Below are 20,436 nucleotides of genomic sequence, written 5' to 3'. Positions count from 1 at the left end.
CCAGAGGCCATAGTTTCTTAGTTTCTTTATTTTTCTTGACATTTTCACTTGACATAAGTTTCCCCATGTACATGTTTAGCAAATGTCATTTTAAGCATTTGGAAGATGCAGAGTATATGTGAAATGACTCGCTCATTGGGTTTACCTAATCTCTAAAATTAAATGTGAGTTGTAATGGATTGATAGCTGAACTTTGTCTTCCTGCTGAAGTCCTTGCTTGTGTTGTCTGCAGAGCTAGTAGATCGCCAGGCACAGCCACTGTAAAAATAAACACAATCACACAGTAAGATGTCTAAACTAGGAGTGCCAACAAACCGGCAGCTTTTGTTATCCTCTCACACACCTGTTGCATGTCCAGCTCAATCTTCCTCGAGTCAGCTTTTTCCAGAGCCTTAAACATTTCTGGTTGAGGGAGAGAAAGAAAATATTGGTAATGTAAACACGCCACAGCTCTTTGATACAGATTAATATGAGACACAATGTGTTGAAGTGGTGTTGGTGTATTTGCTGACACTTACTGAAGAGCATTTCCAGTTTAATGAGGCAGCCCACAAAGCTGTCAAAGTCTATGGCATACTGAGCATCAGCGTAGCGACCGACAATGGCCTGCAACACAACGGTGTTGACATGGAAACCTGTGGAAGAAAAAACAGCATCATCTACCGCTTGTTTGTTTGTTTGTTTGTTTGTTTGTTTGTGCCACTTTCATAGGTTTTGTTATTTCTGATCCTGGGGAAGTTTTAGTTTGTAAAAAGGGTGTAAGATATCATCTGTGTGACAATGAAAGAGCTTTGTTGCACAGCCTCGCCCATGCTTGCTTTGTGTAGATGAATGACATCTATGTGTAGGGAGGGAGTCCTCTAACTGGCTTATCCAGTCTGCTAGTAACAGGCCCCACATGTCCAATATGAGTCTGGTGAACAGCACAGCCAACTGTAGAGTCTGACTGCAATATTTCTACATAGCTACTTTTCTAAACTAAATATTATCCCTGAATCTCAAGCCATATAACCGTTACCAAACTTTGCCAAAAGGTGAAATGCAGCAGAGGATGATAGTTTGTCTTTTAAACAATCTAAATGACAAAATGGGGGAAAAAAATTGGTCAGATTTTATTGTATGAGATTACTCCTTTGATGATGTTTGGTACCTGCTTCGTTGGCAGCGCCTCTCATCTCGTGGGAGCTCATGGTGCCAGAGTTGTCTGTGTCGTGATTCTTGAAGATCTCCTACATCATCCAGGCAGCCATGAGTTGTGTGAACAGATCCAACGTGACTATAATTCATTTCAAACCATATTAATCACAATTTACCAGATATTTCTGGATTTTGCTCCAAAGCAGGTGGAACTCCATCAGTCCCAACATGTTGCTTTCATCTTTCTGGGGAATGTTCAGGTTTATAAAAAGCTTACCATATAAAGTCTTTGATTAGTCGTGTATTAGTCATTCATTAGTCCTCAAGGCTATAGTGCACTCAGACCAAGATGATGTCACAGTGGGAGGACATTTGCAGATTAGAGGCGATATTTCTCGCCATAACAAAATGAGTGTATCTTTCATTTTTCATATTTAAAGAGGATACATCCAGCAAGCTGACAATCAGCCGACCTGTCTCAAGGCTGAATCCATCTGTCTTGATATCAGACCCTGCAAGAAAGAGACAAAACATAACCAGCACCAAGACTTAAGTCAATGAAAATGACGTGTCTAAATGAACCAAACTTTTCTTTCCTGAAGTACTCACGGTGAGAGACGACGTTGTTCAAAATTTTAACCAGCTCAAAGGCAGAGACCTCCATGTCCTGTTTGATATTAGAATGTGAATTTTAATTTGTAATCCAGGTTTGGAGCTGTGTATGCATTTCATTTACTGTCTGTTCTCATGTCGTTTTACCTACATTGCCAGCAATCTGCTTGAAGAGATGCTTGAAATGAGGATCCACATCACTCTCAGATATCTCTTCCTGTGAGAGAAAGACACACAACAAGTCTGTGTCATTATTGTCAAATAAAATCACTTGCTCCTCAATTTTCAGGCATTTTGAAATATTTGTGTACATTAAATATAACATAGTATATAAAGCATTTTCACGTCAAAGGTCCCATATTTTACACTTTCATTTGAAGTGTTGATCCATAAGAAGATATATTTATTGTTTTAAGAACCAAAAACCATCTCAGTGTAGTTTTACATCTCCTCTCTCAGGCTTCTCTCTGAAGCTCTAGTAACAACAGGTCGGTGAGCCAATCAGAAGAGAGGAGGCTCTGAGTCTCTCCTCTGATAGGCTGACTGTTTTCTAAGTGATCCAATAAAAATATTGCAGATTTCAATGAAAACATTCAGAAAAACCAAATCCTGCAAGGTTGGATGGTGGGTCCAGGTGGGCGGGACTTGGGCCATGTCTGAGGGTGGTGACTGTTTTGTTGTCACATCACAAAGTTACAGAAGTCCTGACAGCTCATCACTTTCTGAATACAGGCTGTGTGCATTTCTCTGTGGACTGAGCGCTTTGATACTTTCACAGTATAAATATAGAACCTAGACCTGCTTTATAATCAAACAAGACATGGAAATCTCAATTTATAAAATGTGGGACCTTTAATGCAAGAAAGAGCAGTTTATCGTTCTGTTGATTTTCTTACCTCTTCTATTTTAGCATCAATGTCCTCCTCCAGCAGACTAAAAAAATAGAAATGCACAGCTTGAGTACTTTCTGTTGATATGCCAGGATATAACAAGTAGCCGTGACTGTCAATTTGAGACTATACTGAGCTTTGTCCACTAGATGGCTGTATGAGCTAAAGCTCTGATGTCTACATTACCCTGCAAACATCAGTCAGTCTGCTTAGTACTGGAACACAGATACCTGGTTGCAGCCTGTTTCTCTGAGAACACCCTGAGAACGAAGCTGGCGTTCTTGTGAGGGTGGAAGGTTGAGGGAACGATGGCGTATTCCCCTGGAGGAAGTTTGAAGCGGTCACACACTTCACGTGTGTTGATAAAGTTGCTGCTCATGGCCACAGCTCTCTGTCGCAGCAGGACATCAGGTCCGAGATGAACATTGCTGCGGCCTTTGTACTGAAGATTAGCAGGAGGAGACTTTTATTACAAGAATGTCAGACAGCAGCCCAGAAATTCACAGTACAATCAAGTGATCCTCTTAATGACATCTTGTAATGTCTATTTTGCATTTAAAATGTAATTTTTTAGAAAGGGATCATTACTGGAGCAGTGTACCAGTTAAAATACAGACCTCATCTGGGACCTGTAAAAAGGAAACAGACAGTTTTTTTAGAACGTCAGTCAGTTATTCAAAAAAGTCAAAATACAGACTAGGTACTGATTTCATATGAAATATCAAATTATTCTGAGAAACCTTATAAATGGCAAAGCCAATGGTCTCAAGCCCACGGTCGAGCCTCTTCTGCTGTCGTCCATTCTTCTGCATCAGCCCCACCAGAAATGTGCATCCATCCTCCCCATCCAGAGGATCATCATCCACATCCTCCAGACACACCACAAACTGTGGGTTGGATGAGAATGTGGCTGAAACACATTTTAAAAAAGTGTCAACATTTAAATGAAGTAAAAGAACTCCTTGCTCAGACATACAATACGTATGGTTTCTCTCTTACCGGTATGATTGCGGCAGCCACCAGCAGTGGAGCCGATCCTCCACATCCCTTCAAACTGGTAATGGTTCCAGTGGCCCACATTATCGCTCTTGAGTGAGTCTGGGGTCAAGTTGCAGATCTCCAGACTGGAGAACTGCCTGATGAAGTCTGAGTAAGACATCCTGAGAAGAGAAACACAGTTCTCCTCAAAGAAAGTAATGTTATTGCTCACACATGAACTTCTAGTTGCTGTGGTGATTTAAGAGATTGTGATTATTAATCCATATTCTAGTATCAGCAAAATATATGATGTAACTGAACGGTTAAGGACAGTAGATTTACCAGAACTCTCCATCTTCAGCCACATGGTTCAGGTTTACTTTCTCTTCTTCACTGATGTGTGTCCATTCACTGGATCTAATTTAGATAAACAATCATGCTTTTAGGAAAATCTTGAAATGAACCAGTGGTAGCTGATGGTTAATGGATATAGAACATAATTACTTACCCGTCACTCCAAGGCCCCTTCCACTCCACCTGACCCCATGGGTTCCTGATGCGGACCAGCTGAACCAGCCGGCCTTGGTAATGAACCTGAAGGAGAAAGCAAGAGTTGGCAAGGTAACTCGCATTGCAGTTAAAAAAATAAGACAATAAAAGTTAAATTGTACCTCTTCTGCACCAGTGACTGAGTACGCATGTCCTTTCACAAGTTTGAGAGCAGTAACTGCCTCTGTCTCATAGGAACTGGTTATCTGAAAGCACCGACAACAAATATTTCAGTCTAATGCCATCAGTCCTATATAATGGTTGCCGTGCTTGTTCACAGATTGGTATGCAAATCAGTAGGAAAAAGCTGACTTACATCAATGGAGCAGCCCAGCAGTGAGCCCAGGCGCAGGGCTCTCCGTATGATTTGGAAGAGGTTTGCTGGAGCCTTGTCTAAAATGTAGATTTCTGCAATTCCTCCTGTGAAATCCTCAAAACCCTCAATAGTGTTTCCACCTGCCAGAGCTTCATAGCAGCCATTCACCCTGTCAGACACAGAAGGAAGTGAAAAGAATCACCAGCTGTATTTATACATTCACACTGCATTAACGTTTTGATGAAACAAAGGATAGAATAAGAATAATCCATACTTAGCGTAGGCTTTCTCCAGCAGTGCACTCCAAAACTCAGAGCCCTCGGCTGAGTGAACAAACAGCAGCTTTCCATTTCTGGTGGGCAAACGGTCGTCGATCACCACATCCACCCACTCACCAAACTGCCAGAACTGAGAGGAAAATATTCCCATCAGTCAACTTGGCATCAAATACTTCATAAACTGCCAAGTTCATTCAACTGTCCTGTTTTACAACTCATTAGCAGCTATGTGATCCCTGGATTATCTGTTCTGTTCTCTGCATATAACGCCACAGGTGACATGGGGTAACTGCTTTAAAATTGGAGTCAAATGCATGCAAATGATCTACACTGTTTCACTGATTATAATCTATTGTCACAACGATTTTGTCATGAAACAGAGTGTAACACTGTTTGTTGTATTTGGTACAGTTTGCTGGATTTTGGATACAAAACTCTACATGAGCTCAACTCAACAGCGTCTTTGTCTGACCTGGAAGTGAAATATCCCGGCATAATCTTCGGTGAAACTCTGTCCTGGAGGCACCACACGAGCCAGGATCCTGTGGTCGAGAGTCAGAGAGGCTATTGCAGCCAGAAGCCAGCAGTCACCTGCACAGTGAGAGCAGATACAGGCTCTTAGATTGGGCAGCAGCATGTGGTGCTCACCGCAGTGCAATAGTGCTGTAAACAGCATGTGCCAACAAAGCTCTTCCTTTTGCAATCATCATGGCGAATGGGTGGAGGGTTTATTCCACAGATGTTTGCGGTCCCCTTCTAAAAAGCATCCACCCACCCTCTGTCCGCCCACTCACCTAGAGCTCCCTGGCAAATGTCCGTCCTTGTGGCTCCATCATCGATGAACTTCGGGTTGGAACAGAGCTCCTATAAAGAAGCACAAACAAGTTGAACATTTGATGGTAGTTTTGAGAAATATTTCCTTTAATAATGGGAAGTATGAAGAGATGCCTGGATGAAACACTGTAGATGCTGAATCCTATAAATGACTATTTTTGACTAAGAATCAGAAAAAAACAGGATCATTGCAAATGGATTTTCCAGTATCACACTACTGAGATAGAAGAATAGGAAGGACCATTTTATGATTTTTTTATTTTGATGACATGTCTTTAAAATAAAAAAAAATACACCCCTGAAAAGATTTTACACACACAGGAGTATCACTACGATCCAGAACAAGAAATTAAGAGCCCAAAAATAATTTTCCTTTTGTTCTGGATCTGTGAGCACTTATCTCCATTTAAATCAGCTTTGTTTAATCCTCACACAGATCATGTAAGTAAGCTTACACCACCGTGTACCACTCATAGCTTCTTTGATCACTTTGATTGAACCTACTCTGATTTTTCAAGTGCTCTCATCCAGTTGCAGTTAGAAATTAATTAGTCACAGCTCCTCTTTTTAAATTCCTTGTCTTCACCTCCTCTCCCACAATTCTTGCTTTGACGAGATGATAATATTACAGTAAAAACTATGTTACTTTTTTGTTTTCATTGCTTTGTGTCTCTTTTCAGTGGCTTCCTACCGTTGGCCTCTTCCAGACCACGTCCCTGGTCTTGGATGAGTATGGTCCCAGCTCGTTGTAGCCCAGGGATTTCCTCTCAGCCGGAAAGCAGTTGTCCTCAAACAGTTGTCCACTCTCCAGACACTGCTGGCGCAAAGTTTTATAATCTTGATGGGAGAACTTCACTGCCTGCTGGTTGGTGCCAACGCCATGTTCCTTCTCCTTTTGACGGGCCAGTCGTGCTGCTGTGGAAGTCATCCTCAGCTCTCAGTTGTGCAGGATGTCGACTTGATTTGTGAGCTGACACTCCACCAGCTGAACACAATCCAGACCTGTCTTTGTCTCGGCCTCATTTATAGCCGCCACAGGTGATGGGAAGACAGGGCGGGATCACAAACAGGGAGGGGCCTCCAATGGACAGGTGAGGTGAACAGAGCAGACACCAGCAACCCTAAGCAAATCTGCAATGAGATGGTTGTGGCCACAGCTGAAATACAAACAGGGACACACCTAAATGCAAATTGAAGGACCATTTTCATTACCTCACTTGTTATGTTGGGTGTGTGTATTTGTGCGGGGAAGTGTATTGTATTTATTGTCTTCCACTTTAAAAGCAAAGGAAACAAACAACTTGTTGGATTTATATTCGTATGAAACTTAGGTGTTGGGCCTCCTGTAACAATCTATAACAAAAACAGTAGAGGTGTTTTTTCTCCAAAGTCTTGTAAAGGATTACATTCAGTACACACAGCTGAGAGTTGAGTAAGGGAAGCTTAAATGCATGTAATGAAGCAATTGTTAAATTGAGCAAGACTAAGAGTGGGATATTAATGACATTGCAGCACTAAGCCTGGAGGATGTCTGCACTCAGCCAGCTCTGGAGCACACACATTATGCTCCAAAGTGTGATCTTGTATCCTTATTCTGTTCTTACATCCTCTATGCAAAGTAAAGCAAAGCTAATCCTTGGTCAAACAATTCTCAGTCAGTTTCATCAGCTGGTTCAATCAGAAGAAGCACTGAAACAACAATGTTTGTTTTAAATGAAGATGAGTAATGCTGAAGCTTCAGAAGTACCACAGACACTCACGATGAATGAGGATATGCATAAAAGGTAGTGAATGGTAGTGAATCCACCCCTGTTTAAATGACCTATAGCTACATATAGAGGAGTCACTAAACTGCAGACCAGTGCTGGTGGTGCAGGATGTCTGATCTGGTAGGCAGTTCATGTGTTGACATTAAAGAAACAGATCCTGTGGTGACAGTTGTCAGAACTTTTCTTGTTTGAAGAGCTGATTTCCTCTGAAGTATATTCTTCAGTGCCGAGCTGGTAGAAGGGTGGGTCATAAACCACTCAATGCTGTGTGTACACAGTATTGTTTGGGAACATTACACGACAAATGAGTGTCAATATTAACCATACCCCTCTGCTTTTCAGGCTTAGCCGTAAGACTTGTGGAGAGTTTTATAGTAAGTATACTTCCGTACAATGTGATCGCTGATCTCTGTGTGTGGTGCTAAGTTGAAGTGGTAGTAAAATTAATTTACTGATTTGATTAAGCATAAAAGAAACCCTTTTGTTGTTTATTTCCTTGGTTGTTGTTCAGCCATGATAACTACTCAGACAAGGACGGATAAAAGCATACAGTTGTAATGTCATTTAAACCATCCCAAGTGCAATCATGGTTAATGACTCTCCTTATTTTAGTAACTGATTCACCATGGCTATAATGAAATGCCAGTATTGATAGAATACATTATTACTGGACTTACATGGCATTACAAATGATTCATTATTCATTTACTGTTGCTTTTACTAAACAGCTAATAGACAGCATCCATTATTATTAAGTAAGAGCTAATGCAATATTGAATGCAACATTAATTTAACTTATACATTTGGTTCCTACTCTGAGCAGTTTTGGTTAAATTGACTGATATTGGACATAGGAGAATATGTACCTTTTCGGTAAGGAGGTCCACCGAGGACCCTGCTCTGCAAACTTTTAAGAATTTCTCTATAACATTGAAAATTCATGAGTAAACAAGCAACATAAACATATTTGTTTATTAAGAGATCAACATAAAAAAACTCTCAAATCTGCTTTATTAGGACTGTGTGGTTTGATGATAGTGACTTAACAATCCACCAACTGTTTGTTCTGATTCAAATTTTGCTAAATGCTAAATCCTGATTGACGCAGAGAAGTATTCAAGTTACATGCATAAATTTCATTTTCTGTCGCTGATAAATATGCATACATTTCTTGATATAGCCTGTGGAGCAACATAAACTCTTGGCTACATTATAACCTAATATGGGACAATAGCATCTGTAAATTAGATTGGTTTCAGTCTGATTGATGTGGTGGCTGGTGACCTTTAACCTTTTACTGCACATTATCTCTCAGGTGACTCACAACTGTTTCAGGTTGCGGGGTTTATCAATATGATTGACATAGATGAGAGGTGGAGTTTACTCAGGTAACAGTTACATATGTGCAATGATTAACTTTTATAGTGATAATACTTTATATTCACCTGTCAACACTGTAGTTGCTGCTTCAATTGAGTAAAATTCCATTCTACATTATATTACAAAAATATGCATAATAAAATAACACGGGAATAGGATAGCAATTAAATTGACTTTTTCTAATAGAATCTTTCTGTTTTTGACCAAAGCATATTTGATATCCCATATACATACATAAACTGTTTGTATATGATACTGTACATCCAGCATACACTCTATGTATTGCATACATACAGTAAAGCATGGTATAACATAAAAGATGTTGTTACAATAACATCTTGCAAATAATATTAGTTTGTTAATGTATCTACTGCCAATCCCACATAGTTTTTAAGCTTTATGATTAACATTGCTTATTCTTGTATTATTGTTTCTTTGTTGAGTTGAATTGAATAGAATGATATTTCTATGACTATATGCTACACTATTAAAAAATATTTGGTTTTTATTTGTGATTTTAATCATACATTGTCTCATAGTAAATTCTTTATTTTTTGTTTTCTGTGCTGTATTTTGGCCGATTAAATATATTTAGGTCTAAATACAATGTAGCCTACGGTATTAGCTTGTATTTAATTTTACACCCACTATCATCAGCACCTCTAGCGGAAGTGTGTGGTGCTGGGAGTGAGCAGTGGCCCCTCCTCCAGTAGCGGGTACTGTTTCCTGCAGTATGTGTGTGTGGTGAATGTGTATATGCGTTTGTGTGTGTGTGTGTGTGTGTGTGTGTGTGTGTGTGTGTGTGTGTGTGTGTTTGAGTGTGTAGTGGAGAGGGCTGGACCTGCGCTCCTGGCTATCAAACCACTGCCCACCCCTTTTACCCAGATTTACTCGATTACCACCATCAGACTCGTTTTGAAGGAGCTGCGAGTTTGCGTTTGAAGCGGTGGTGAGTGCAGCCGTCTTGTTCATCTTATTACAATGACTGTGTTAATGAAACCGGCTTAAGGTTAACGGTGCCTCGTGCTTATATTGCAGCGTAGGCCTCCTTTGCGGTATGTCTGCTTTAATATACTGTCTCCTGTGGCACTAATAATAGTCAACGCAGTTACAACTGTCATCTTCAGACGCACAGATTTCATTCACCTGTGATATCCAGAGTGTGATCGCGTTGATAAAGATGTATTGTTGTCTGAAATCTTTGAGTCTACCCGCAGGCCAGTGCGCATAGAAACACAGGCCTACTTTTACTGCTGAACAGGTGCTGTAAGCAGTCTGGGCAGACTACATATCTGACATACTGTGCCTGTTTGATGGTATCAGGCCTATTAATTCATAAAGTAGCTAACGCATTTTTAGAGGAGATGCCAGTGTTGGTCCCTGTGCAGTATTTTGACTAAGAGGGTAGTTGGTTGGTTTGGAGTATTGTTGAGGTTAAAGTCCTATGGATGACATCATCATCACAGGACTGCATGGATCAGCTTGTCTCTGCCCATTGGGGGGGAAAGAGAGATATCCTTTTGGTCAATAGCCAGCAGTCGCCTCTCTCTAGCTCTTTTACAGAGCAGAGGGACATTCCTGCAGACTCTACAGGCATATGGGGCCTCAGGGTAGGGGAGGGGGGTGCCGTCCCTATTAACAATGTCTTGTCTGCAGAATTGTTTCTGTTAAAAGCATGACCTGTTTTGCACAGCAACACATCTGATGTCCCTTTATTTCTAACTGTACCACTGTAGCTCCATCCAGGTTTCTCCTTGCTACTTTGAATGCCCGGACTGTTCGCTAAACTCAGCTCATTAGGATTCCTCTCATGTGGAGCAGAGCGGCATAAAAGACAATCCCGTGCCCCATATTTTCCAGCACTGAGTCAGACAAGGATAGCCAAGTGACAACTTTAAATCTTGCAGTTAGTTTCTTGACTTATTTGGTTCTTTTAAACCCCTACTTTCCTCACAGAGCTCTTGTGTCCTCCCTGGAGATTCGACTGACAGTTGTGAACTTTGCCAGCAGAGAAACACAAGTGCTTTCAGGGAAGAAAAAATGACCCCCACTGAGTTGTAAACACTAATGTCCACCGAGGCCTGCTTTTTCTGGCATGGCTGTGCAAAGCTTCATCAACCCGGGGCTATCCGGATTATTTGAAAGAACACTTCATCTTTACCACTGCCAGAACATCAGTGAATGACATTTCTCTCTCTTTTTTTGTCTCATTCTCCCTCTCAGCCTACCTATACAGCCAAGGTATCATATTTCTCACTTGTTTTGTTGTTCCTGGGTTTGCTGTGTTTAAGGTGGTGTTGTGCTGTTATAGTCTCACATTTCTCCATAATCGCTTTTCTTCTGTACATGCTTTCTGTTTGTCTATTATTATTCTTTTCTGTATAGTGGTTTTCTATCTGAAGTTTCCATAGCAGCACATTTAATTTGATTTAATACGTCACCACTCACCATTAACATCCACACACCATTATTGAGGGTGGATTTGTCTTTTGTTGGGCCATTGCCAGGACTTTGGAAATGCTGAGGTCAAATCCCACCAACGAACCCCTACCACTCTCAGAAAAATGTAACCAGAGAACAAAAAATAAGATCCTCAAATCTTCTTAGTTAAGAGGATAAGGAGGAGCTCATGAAGGTAATGAAAACCTTCTCCAACCTGCCAGGAACAAAATTCAGGGGAAAAATGTTGAAACCTTTTTTTTTTTTATTATCATTATTATTATTATTTTGTTGACCTCAAAGTGTTCAGATTCAAACGTATTAAGTCTGAAAAAAACAAAACAAATGACCTTATGAAATATTCATTATGTCCAAGTTTTTAATTGTAGAATGTAAAATCCCCTCAGGTTGCTAAACCTACACCTTCAGTAAATGAGTGAATAGAATATAAAGGACCTGACCTCAGTTTCCTCAGTGGCTACATTCTTGGCTTGTTCTTGTAATTTCAAAGTATTCAGTGTTTTTACTTTTAGGCAAACAACAGAATGTAGAATAAACATGGAGTCATGACTAATTGATTGAAGGCACATTCAATCCAATCAGCAGGACAAAAAAATCCATCTCAAGCACTTGTATAAACATTATTTCTCTACACACCTGATTGGTGTGCTGTAACTCTAAGACAAGAGTATGCCACTGATTAGCTTTCTGCTATTTATAGACAGCACCGTGCATACCCACCAGCTGCATTATTTTTATCTTGCACCAGCATGCATCCAGCCGGAGGGATCTCTGCTACGATATACGCCAACAGGCTCCGGGCAGAAGGCATGGGCTCCAAGGAGCAGGCTGTGCGCTTCTCCAACCAGGACTACGAAGCTCTGAAACAAGAGTGTGTGGAGTCGGGCTGCCTGTTTGAAGACCCCTGTTTCCCAGCTGAGCCTCCATCCCTGGGCTTCAAGGAGCTCGCCCCCTACTCCTCCAAAACTAGAGATGTGGTGTGGATGAGACCCACGGTGAGAAAACTTGGCAGGAGGAATAATTATTTGTATAATAATTATATATAATAATTACATTTACATATAGTTTTACATATACTTTATATACACACATCTACAGATAAATAGATATTTTTAAGACACAGACTCCAGATCTGAAGCTGGAAATACCTGGAAATACCTCACTCATTATTCTGTGGAAGGCCTCTTGTAACCATTCACAACAGCAGTTTGTTGCTGTTGATGACTTGGACTTAGCAGAGCATCATATGTAAGCAACATATCAATGACACTATCTTATTTCCTGTCTGCAAACTCAGACAGAATGGGACAAGTACGAACAGAACTTCTCAGACCACTGTCTGCAGCTGTTGGCATCCTGTGGCATTCTCCGACCACTCCCTGCTGTGACATTTGTTTACAGTGCGTCATTAAAACAGGAAGTTGACGTGTAGATGCAAGAAGAGCAGCTGTTTAAGAAATGTGTCGCCCTTAAAGTAGATCATAAATGGTGTTGACTGGACAAGCTTCTGTGTATTCGATCGATTTTTGTCTTCATCCACACGTTTAATTTTTCCATAGGAACTGACTGATGACCCTCAGTTCATTGTGGATGGCGCCACCAGAACAGACATCTGCCAGGGAGCGCTGGGTGCGTCCTTGTTGGTTAAAGCATTAATGTTAAAATTGTCAAGGAAAAACAATAGGAAAACATAACTGGATGGAGTTTCCTAAATGCTTCTTCTCATTTGTAGGTGACTGCTGGCTCTTGGCAGCCATCGGCTCTCTCACCCTGAACGAGAGGCTTCTTCATCGGGTCGTCCCACATGGGCAGTCCTTCCAAGACGACTATGCTGGTATCTTCCACTTCCAGGTACTTCATTTTCTAGTCTTTGCCCTTTCCTTTTCCAGAGTAAAGCAAGCAATTCAGATGATGGAGTTCTTGTTCTCCTTTATTGCTCGATGTTGCAGTTCTGGCAGTTTGGGGAGTGGGTGGATGTTGTCATTGATGACAGATTGCCTGTCAAAGACACAGAGCTCATGTTCGTCCATTCAGCTGAGGGCAACGAATTCTGGAGTGCACTTCTGGAGAAAGCTTACGCTAAGTAGGTATTGAAAGAGCCTGGCCAGATGCTGAATTATTCAGTATGAGTGTATTTATTGGGAAGCTGTAAATCATGTTTTGAACTACTGCTGCTTCTTTAACATGGTATCAGGCTGAATGGCTCCTATGAGGCTCTGTCCGGAGGAAGCACCACTGAAGGGTTTGAGGACTTCACAGGTGGTGTGTCTGAGATGTACGAGCTGCGCAAGCCTCCCAGAAATCTGTACAGGATAATCTACAAAGCTCTGGAGAGAGGCTCCCTGCTGGGCTGCTCGATCGATGTGAGTGCTAAACACACTGGCGCACCATCAAGACACGAACATTGGTGTTGCACCATCTTGAGAAAGCCAATTAGATTAAAAGCATGTCTATTCATTTCTGTGCCAGACAATCCTTACTCAGATGAAGACGTCATGTTTTTACAGATCACCAGCGCCTTCGACATGGAGGCTGTAACATTCAAGAAGCTTGTGAAGGGCCACGCCTACTCTGTCACTGGGCTGAAGGAGGTCTGTCTGTGTATGACTCTATAGTCTTTAATAGGTTAACATTATAATTAACAGCTATGGTTCCAAGTGTCCCATCACTCTGCTGTCATGTAGGTTGATTTCCGTGGCAACATGGAACGCCTTATCCGAGTACGTAACCCTTGGGGCCAGGTGGAGTGGACTGGTGCCTGGAGTGACAAGTGAGTGCACCGGAGCATAAACCTCTGTGGTCTGTATGAGTATTATATGTCCTCCTCAGCACTTATTCCTGTCTCTTTGTCTCGTCATGTGCAGTGCACCTGAATGGGACGAGATCGACCCTTCTGAACGAGAGGACTTGCATCTTAAGATGGAGGACGGGGAGTTTTGGTAAGATGTCCCAGTATGGGAATTTAATGTACAACTCTCGGGTCTACACACTAAATATTATGCTTTAGCCAGGAGATGGTTAGCTTAGCTTAGCTTAGCTTAGCACACAGATTGAAAACAAGGGGAAACGGCTAGTTTGGTTCTTTCCATAGATAACAAAATCCACCCATCAGCACGGTTAAAGCTCACTAATTAACATGTTATCTTGTTTGCTTAATCAGTACAAATATATGTAAAATGGGGTTTTACATGGGGTTATGTGCAGGACTATTTCTTGGCCAGAAGCAGTATTTTTCCTGTGTTTTTTTTTCATTTGGTTTTTGTATGGATTAAGTAAACGAGACATAACATGTTGTTAGTTGTTTCTCTTAATTCCATTTTTTGTGCTAAGCTAAAGTAACCACTTCCTTGCCCAGTTTCATAGTTAACAGACAGACATGAGAACTGTTAACCACAATTAATTGAGCACATTGTGGAAATTTTCACTTCAAAAAAGCTGCACTCAGGATTTTGACTCAAAACTAATTTTACCCCTCCAGGATGTCCTTCAGTGAGTTCACGAGGCAGTTCTCTCGGCTAGAGATCTGCAACTTGACTCCTGATGTTCTGAGCGATGACGGTCTCAGCCACTGGAACACCATAAAGTTTTATGGCACGTGGAGGAGAGGCAGCACCGCTGGAGGCTGCAGGAACCATCCCAGTGAGTCGCAACTCTCTGGTCACAGGAAAAATGCCTTTCATGCATAAGTGCACACACTGACGGATTATTTCACCGCTACAGCAATTGATGACATTTCTCACAAACAGCAAAACCAACAGGTCCTGTAATGTCACTTCGACTATGAAACAGGCTAACACAAATCTGTGTGCACCATCTGTGTAGACACGTTTTGGATCAACCCTCAGTATAAGATCACATTGCTGGAGGAAGATGATGATCCAGAGGACGATGAGGTGGCTTGCAGTTTTTTAGTAGCGCTCATGCAGAAGGACCGCCGCAGATATCGGCACCACGGTCAGGACATGCACACCATTGGCTTTGCTCTCTATGAGGTGAGAACAGTGATGAAAAATCGTTATTGTCTCCTCTATCTTCTCCTGGTTTATTCACCTGTTTACTACATTACTTTTAAAGTTTTGCCTCAGTTTATACATGTTCATTTTTTCCTTTTATCTTTTTTGCAGATCCCAGAAGAGGTAAGCCGAGCATTAAACACAACCGCTGTGTTTTGAGCAGCATACTGCTGTCTTGGCACAATTTTAACCATTTACAACAAACGCTGTATATCATACAGTAATGCTGATCAAAACTCTGTTATGCTGTTGGCAGTAATATAAAGTGAAACATGGAAATGCATCTTGACAGATGTTTTATTTCCTACTGCCCTTAGTACAGAGGCTGCCAGAATGTCCACCTGAAGAAAAATTTCTTTTTGAACCATTCATCGTGCGCACGCTCAGAGACCTTCATTAACCTGAGGGAGGTGAGCACGCGTCTGCGTCTGCCCCCTGGGGAGTACCTCATCGTCCCCTCTACCTTTGAGCCTGGGAAAGAGGCTGACTTTGTCCTCAGAGTCTTCACTGAGAAGCAATCAGAAACAGAGTATGTGCCTTTCTTATGTGATGTTAAGGTCACTTTATGCGTTTAGGTGTAGAAATGGAAAACTCATACTGTTTTTGTCCATTGCAGAGAACTGGATGATGAAATCTCTGCCAATTTAGCGGACGATGTACGTATAATTGACACATGAACAACGCAGAAAGAAAAAAGAATCTACAATATGAATATCATGACATAAGTAGGATCCCGTTTAAGAATCGGTGCTTTTGTTTTGCTTTCCTACAGGAGGAAATAACTGAAGACGATATTGATGACTCCTTTAAATCCATGTTCGCCCAGCTAGCAGGAGAGGTTGGCTCTGAAAAACATCTGTGTTTGTATTTGTTCTTGCGAAAACTACATAAACTATTTTCATAGAGTGATAATAGTGGCAATATTGTGTTGTGGTATTTTTAGTGGTCTTTTAGATAATATCTATAGCTTAAAAGATTTAACCCCTTGTTATGAAATAAAATGAAGTTGATAAATCTGCTCTTACTTGAACTGAAAACATGCAAATTCTCTTCTCTTGTCTACTGTGTTTTCCAGGATATGGAGATTTCTATTCACGAGCTCAGGACCATTCTGAACAGAGTCGTCGCCCGGCGTGAGTTTTATTTTTAGACAATTCGTAGATGCAGGAAGGCTTTCATATTAGTAATACATCTACCATTACTGTATTAGATTCCACTGCACTGAGTGTGCAGCGTTCATTTCCCGGACTGCCTCTCTGTCAGAGTCACTGTAGATCAGACTGTTTCAGATGAGTGTTTTTGCCCTTTCAGACAAAGATCTGAAGACTGATGGCTTCAGTATGGAATCATGTCGGACCATGGTCAACCTGATGGACGTATCCTAATGATTTATCAAGCATGAATTGATCAAAAATGTTATGAAATTTTATCAATATTTCTATTTGGAACAAAAAAAAGCATGCATTTAACATGCTAGTGATCGTTTGTGGTTAGTTTCATTCCTTGACACTGTCTTTACCAGAAAGACGGTAGTGCCCGTTTAGGGCTGGTGGAGTTTCAGATCCTCTGGAACAAGATCCGAAACTGGCTGGTAAGAATGATTCAAATATTTACAATGTCCAAGGAACATTATGCACGCTTAGACTCTCTGTGTATTTCTTTACATTTCTGTCGCTGTCTCCCAGGTCGTTTTCAGACAGTTTGACCTTGACAAGTCAGGGGCCATGAGCTCATATGAGATGCGTCTTGCTGTGGAGGCAGCAGGTATAATACTCTTGAGTATCATTTCCACATTCATATACCAGCACACACACTCACAGATGAGAACTGCAGCCCTTTCTTTTATTTCTGTTGTGCTCCTTTGTAGGTTTTAAACTGAATAACAGACTGAACCAGATCCTGGTAGCCCGGTATGCAGAGAATGAGATGATTGACTTTGACAACTTCATCTGCTGCTTGGTCAAGCTTGAAGCCATGTTTAGTGAGTAACATTGCTGAGATGTTACTATAAATATATACACCATATATTTACACCATATTAAATATTAATAAAGTTGAAATTACGACACGAATAACAAATTACGAACACTTCAATTTTTTTAACAGGGTCTTTCCAGCAGTTTGACAAGGAGGCATCAGGAGAGGCTGAGCTGAATCTCACAGAGGTGAGTCCTGTTTAAAAAGAGGACTTGAGTCCATTTTGTCACTCTTTTCTCTTCGTCTAACTTAATTTTTTATCATCGCTAGTGGCTTTACCTGACAATGTGTGGTTGAAGAGGAGTCTTTACTGGAAGAGGGTATAGAACAAAGGTACAGACTGCCACCAACCAGGAGCCCTGAAGACCCCTCAGCCTTAGAAACCTGCTGATCCTTTAACACATCCCACCTCAGCACCGAATCTAGCAAAAGAGCTGTATAACTATAAACCAAAGTCCAACCGAGACGTGTTTTAGAAACTATGCAAACCTACAGTATGAAGCAGTCCATGTGCCACATCAATCTGTCCTCTTTGTAAAATCAGCATGAGTCTGTGCATGACAAAAATCACTAGCTGTAATGTGCATTGTAAACAGTTGATTTTATATTTCCTCATTTTAGTTTTGCTGTCTGTATGAATATCAACAGATTTACTAACTGTTCTCTTTATCTAATATTGGCATCTTACTAAAGACTTTTTCACAAAGCAGGATAAAAAATAGATGAAATTTCATTGAGGTTCTAAGTCTGTTACTGTAGTGCTTTAAAAAGGTAAGTCTTATAGTTTCTTTTAATCATTCTGTACTTGTATTTCCACTTTTCCCTGATTTGATCAGAGATGTCTTTTAACAGGAAATCATGTGGTTTGTAGTTTCATTCTTGCACCTGCAGGTGGCAGTACAGACCAATCAGATTTCAGAGTTATGGGGATTTTGTTTTGTTTTTTTTTATTTTTTGGCATTTGATAATGAAGTTTAGCCTGTTTATATATTACAGTATTTTTGATCGAAATTGAAGTCACGCAGCTGACCTATATTGTTTTTATTTTGCACTCGGACTTTAGTTTAAGAAGCTGTTAGTGAAGTTGCCTCACATTAGTGACAAATACTATCAACAGTCCACTCAAGTAAGATTTGCAGGGATCATGATACTGAATGCCTTATACATTGCACCATTATGTTATAAATGGCTATTAAAATGTGCCAGTCATGTGTTTCATGTTGTGAATGTATGTTGTGCCTTCAATAAATATTTACCTCATGGTTTATGCGTTCTCAGTTTGTTCAGTGTTCATGATTACATGAATTTGCTCCACATTTGGCTGCTCAGACTGCACCAGAAACTCCTTTGAGTTCACAGTAAAGGTTATATTTATTGTAAGCATAGAGAGGCCTCAGCAAAAGTCAAACATGTTGACAAAGACTTGAGTCTATTACATATATTAAGTAATGATAGGATACTGTAAGGACATATATGCTTCTTTTAAAGTTTACTGAAGAAAAAAGCAAATATAAACAAGCATAAAATGTTCATATACACCCCAGCAGATGTGAAACATACAGAGTATGTGTATTTCAAAAAAAATCACAGCTGAATGATGGAGTTATCAAACAAATGAACTAGCAATTGCTAACACTTTAGAGTAGTCTCCCTCCAGTTTCCGTAGATGTGTGGGCATAGGAACCTTAATCCTTGTACCTGTAGGGTTCCCATTTTCCTCGATCAGAACAACATTGTTCGAATCAAAACGTGGACTCATGCGTTCTCCAGGCATTTTTTGTCCAACGATTAGCGCTTTCTTCTTCTGTCCTTTGATGGCGAGCAACACTGTGTCACCAACTTTCCCTACGCCATTCTTGGTGTAGACATGGATCACTCTTGGCGATCGGTGATATGGGGTATTTCCAAGACTGCTGTTGTCCACTACACGGACTCTTGTCATTTTTTGAACAGCTGCAGCAACAGTGGACAGACTGGCAAGACAAAAAGTACAAAGGTCATCTTCAACTTGCAGGACCACCTGCAGCACTGCATTTTACCAAATATCACAGATCATGCTAATGAGTTCAGTTTTCCTTCAGAGATCACACTCAGTCAGCAATCATGCAAGAAATTAACTTTCCTGTTGGGAAAAGTTTAAAGCAAAAATTCACCACATTACTCTGGACAAGTTGCATTACTCACTTCCATCTATTTTCTGATAACCATTGTAGGCTTAAACAACTCAAAGAAATTGTGACAGCATCCGTGCTGGCTTCACTGGAATAAGGGGCCACAAAATTTGAAGCTGTCAGAGTTGCTATTGTTATACCAATATACAAACCCTAGCAACACCTTATACTGACATCATACAGTAACAACAAAGTGTTACATCCCTGTGAAAACATGCATTTCTCAGCCATTGATATTGCAAAATTAAGTAAATTCTGTAATCCAGCAAATTTGTCATTAACATCAGAGAGGGAGTTAATAATTCACTCAGACATGCTGAAGCATGTCACTGTGCCAGTGAATTGTTTAAACTTATTGTAGTTGTTTTAAGAACTTAAGTAAAATATGTCAAGTTGACAGTTACCCAGACCACACCGACTTAACATGCTAACTGTAAAGTCTTACACAATATTTGGCTCTAAACCTAAAAAATATCTTACCTAAACGTCCTCGGATGAATTATGGACGATGCGTTTACGAGGAGTCCAGTAAGGGATCTTGAAAGCTGGGGGAGAGCCATACCTACAGCGAGTACTGTGCCAACTAGAGAGAGAAAGTATACACAGTTAGCTGCTAATAAGCTAAAGGGTTTGCTAAGTATATCGCTAGCAACATCTAAAAAAAATCACAACTCCTGACAACAGAGCCGAATCATTTTTGGTTTGTTGTTTTATACCCAATAATAATTCAAATACAAGATTAAATGAATCTGAAATTTAAGTTTAAAACGTCTGTCTTGTTAGCATTACCCTTCTATCACGCTCCATGCCAATGTCAAAGATGTGGCGTCAGCGACACGCGACAGACTGTCTTTAGCCGAGTTAGCTGATAAACACAATATTCATTAGCTTATCAGAAATACATATTCCTTACTGAAAATGGGAAGATCCGCATTAGTTTGATAATTGTTGTTGACTGTCAACCCATTTGTGCTCGTACAATTAAGAATACTTATAAAGACAATACAAAATCGGTTAGCTTGTTTGTACTTCGTAATACGTCATACAAACGCGCTGGGGCGATTACATAGAA

General features: G+C 40.6%; 3 protein-coding genes across 5 annotated transcripts; 1 reads left to right on the top strand and 2 right to left on the bottom strand.

Annotated features, from left to right (window-relative positions):
• Nucleotides 1–34: 34 nt before the first annotated feature.
• Nucleotides 35–6,562, bottom strand: LOC111220639 (calpain-2 catalytic subunit-like). The gene is made up of 21 exons (XM_022743798.1): nt 6,286–6,562; nt 5,555–5,624; nt 5,233–5,351; nt 4,757–4,890; nt 4,483–4,651; nt 4,289–4,372; nt 4,126–4,211; nt 3,960–4,034; nt 3,639–3,799; nt 3,380–3,549; nt 3,257–3,268; nt 2,870–3,081; nt 2,646–2,682; nt 1,901–1,966; nt 1,747–1,804; nt 1,585–1,649; nt 1,314–1,382; nt 1,151–1,229; nt 519–635; nt 344–402; nt 35–258 (listed from the first exon to the last, which is right to left on the bottom strand). The coding sequence occupies exons 1-21, from the start codon at nt 6,520–6,522 to the stop codon at nt 235–237; spliced, it is 2,103 nt and encodes a 700-aa protein (XP_022599519.1). The 5' UTR covers nt 6,523–6,562; the 3' UTR covers nt 35–234.
• A 3,046-nt stretch (nt 6,563–9,608) lies between these two features.
• Nucleotides 9,609–18,454, top strand: LOC111220564 (calpain-1 catalytic subunit-like). Of its 2 annotated transcripts, XM_022743676.1 has the most exons (23): nt 9,609–9,692; nt 10,967–10,984; nt 11,952–12,198; nt 12,763–12,832; nt 12,936–13,054; nt 13,153–13,286; nt 13,398–13,566; nt 13,711–13,794; nt 13,888–13,973; nt 14,068–14,142; nt 14,682–14,842; nt 15,026–15,195; nt 15,328–15,339; nt 15,534–15,745; nt 15,833–15,872; nt 15,989–16,054; nt 16,292–16,349; nt 16,528–16,592; nt 16,739–16,807; nt 16,902–16,980; nt 17,084–17,197; nt 17,323–17,381; nt 17,464–18,454. In XM_022743676.1, exons 3-23 carry the CDS (start codon nt 11,953–11,955, stop codon nt 17,488–17,490), a joined length of 2,115 nt encoding a protein of 704 aa, XP_022599397.1. In that variant the 5' UTR covers nt 9,609–9,692; nt 10,967–10,984; nt 11,952; the 3' UTR covers nt 17,491–18,454. The 2 variants fall into 2 exon arrangements, with proteins under 2 accessions (XP_022599397.1, XP_022599396.1); XM_022743675.1 differs by having other exon boundaries at nt 13,398–13,794.
• Nucleotides 18,455–18,655: 201 nt separating this feature from the next.
• Nucleotides 18,656–20,400, bottom strand: mrpl14 (mitochondrial ribosomal protein L14). 2 transcript variants are annotated; one of them, XM_022743679.1, is made up of 3 exons: nt 20,278–20,400; nt 19,845–19,947; nt 18,656–19,166 (listed from the first exon to the last, which is right to left on the bottom strand). In XM_022743679.1, the coding sequence occupies exons 2-3, from the start codon at nt 19,922–19,924 to the stop codon at nt 18,800–18,802; spliced, it is 447 nt and encodes a 148-aa protein (XP_022599400.1). In that variant the 5' UTR covers nt 19,925–19,947; nt 20,278–20,400; the 3' UTR covers nt 18,656–18,799. The 2 variants fall into 2 exon arrangements, with proteins under 2 accessions (XP_022599400.1, XP_022599398.1); XM_022743677.1 differs by lacking the exon at nt 20,278–20,400 and adding an exon at nt 20,154–20,215.
• Nucleotides 20,401–20,436: the final 36 nt, after the last annotated feature.

This window comes from Seriola dumerili, unplaced genomic scaffold, assembly GCF_002260705.1.
Source record: "Seriola dumerili isolate Sdu_G_001 unplaced genomic scaffold, Sdu_1.0 BDQW01000073.1, whole genome shotgun sequence".
NCBI classification, from domain to species: domain Eukaryota; kingdom Metazoa; phylum Chordata; class Actinopteri; order Carangiformes; family Carangidae; genus Seriola; species Seriola dumerili.
This window is presented reverse-complemented; position numbering and strand designations above follow the sequence as displayed.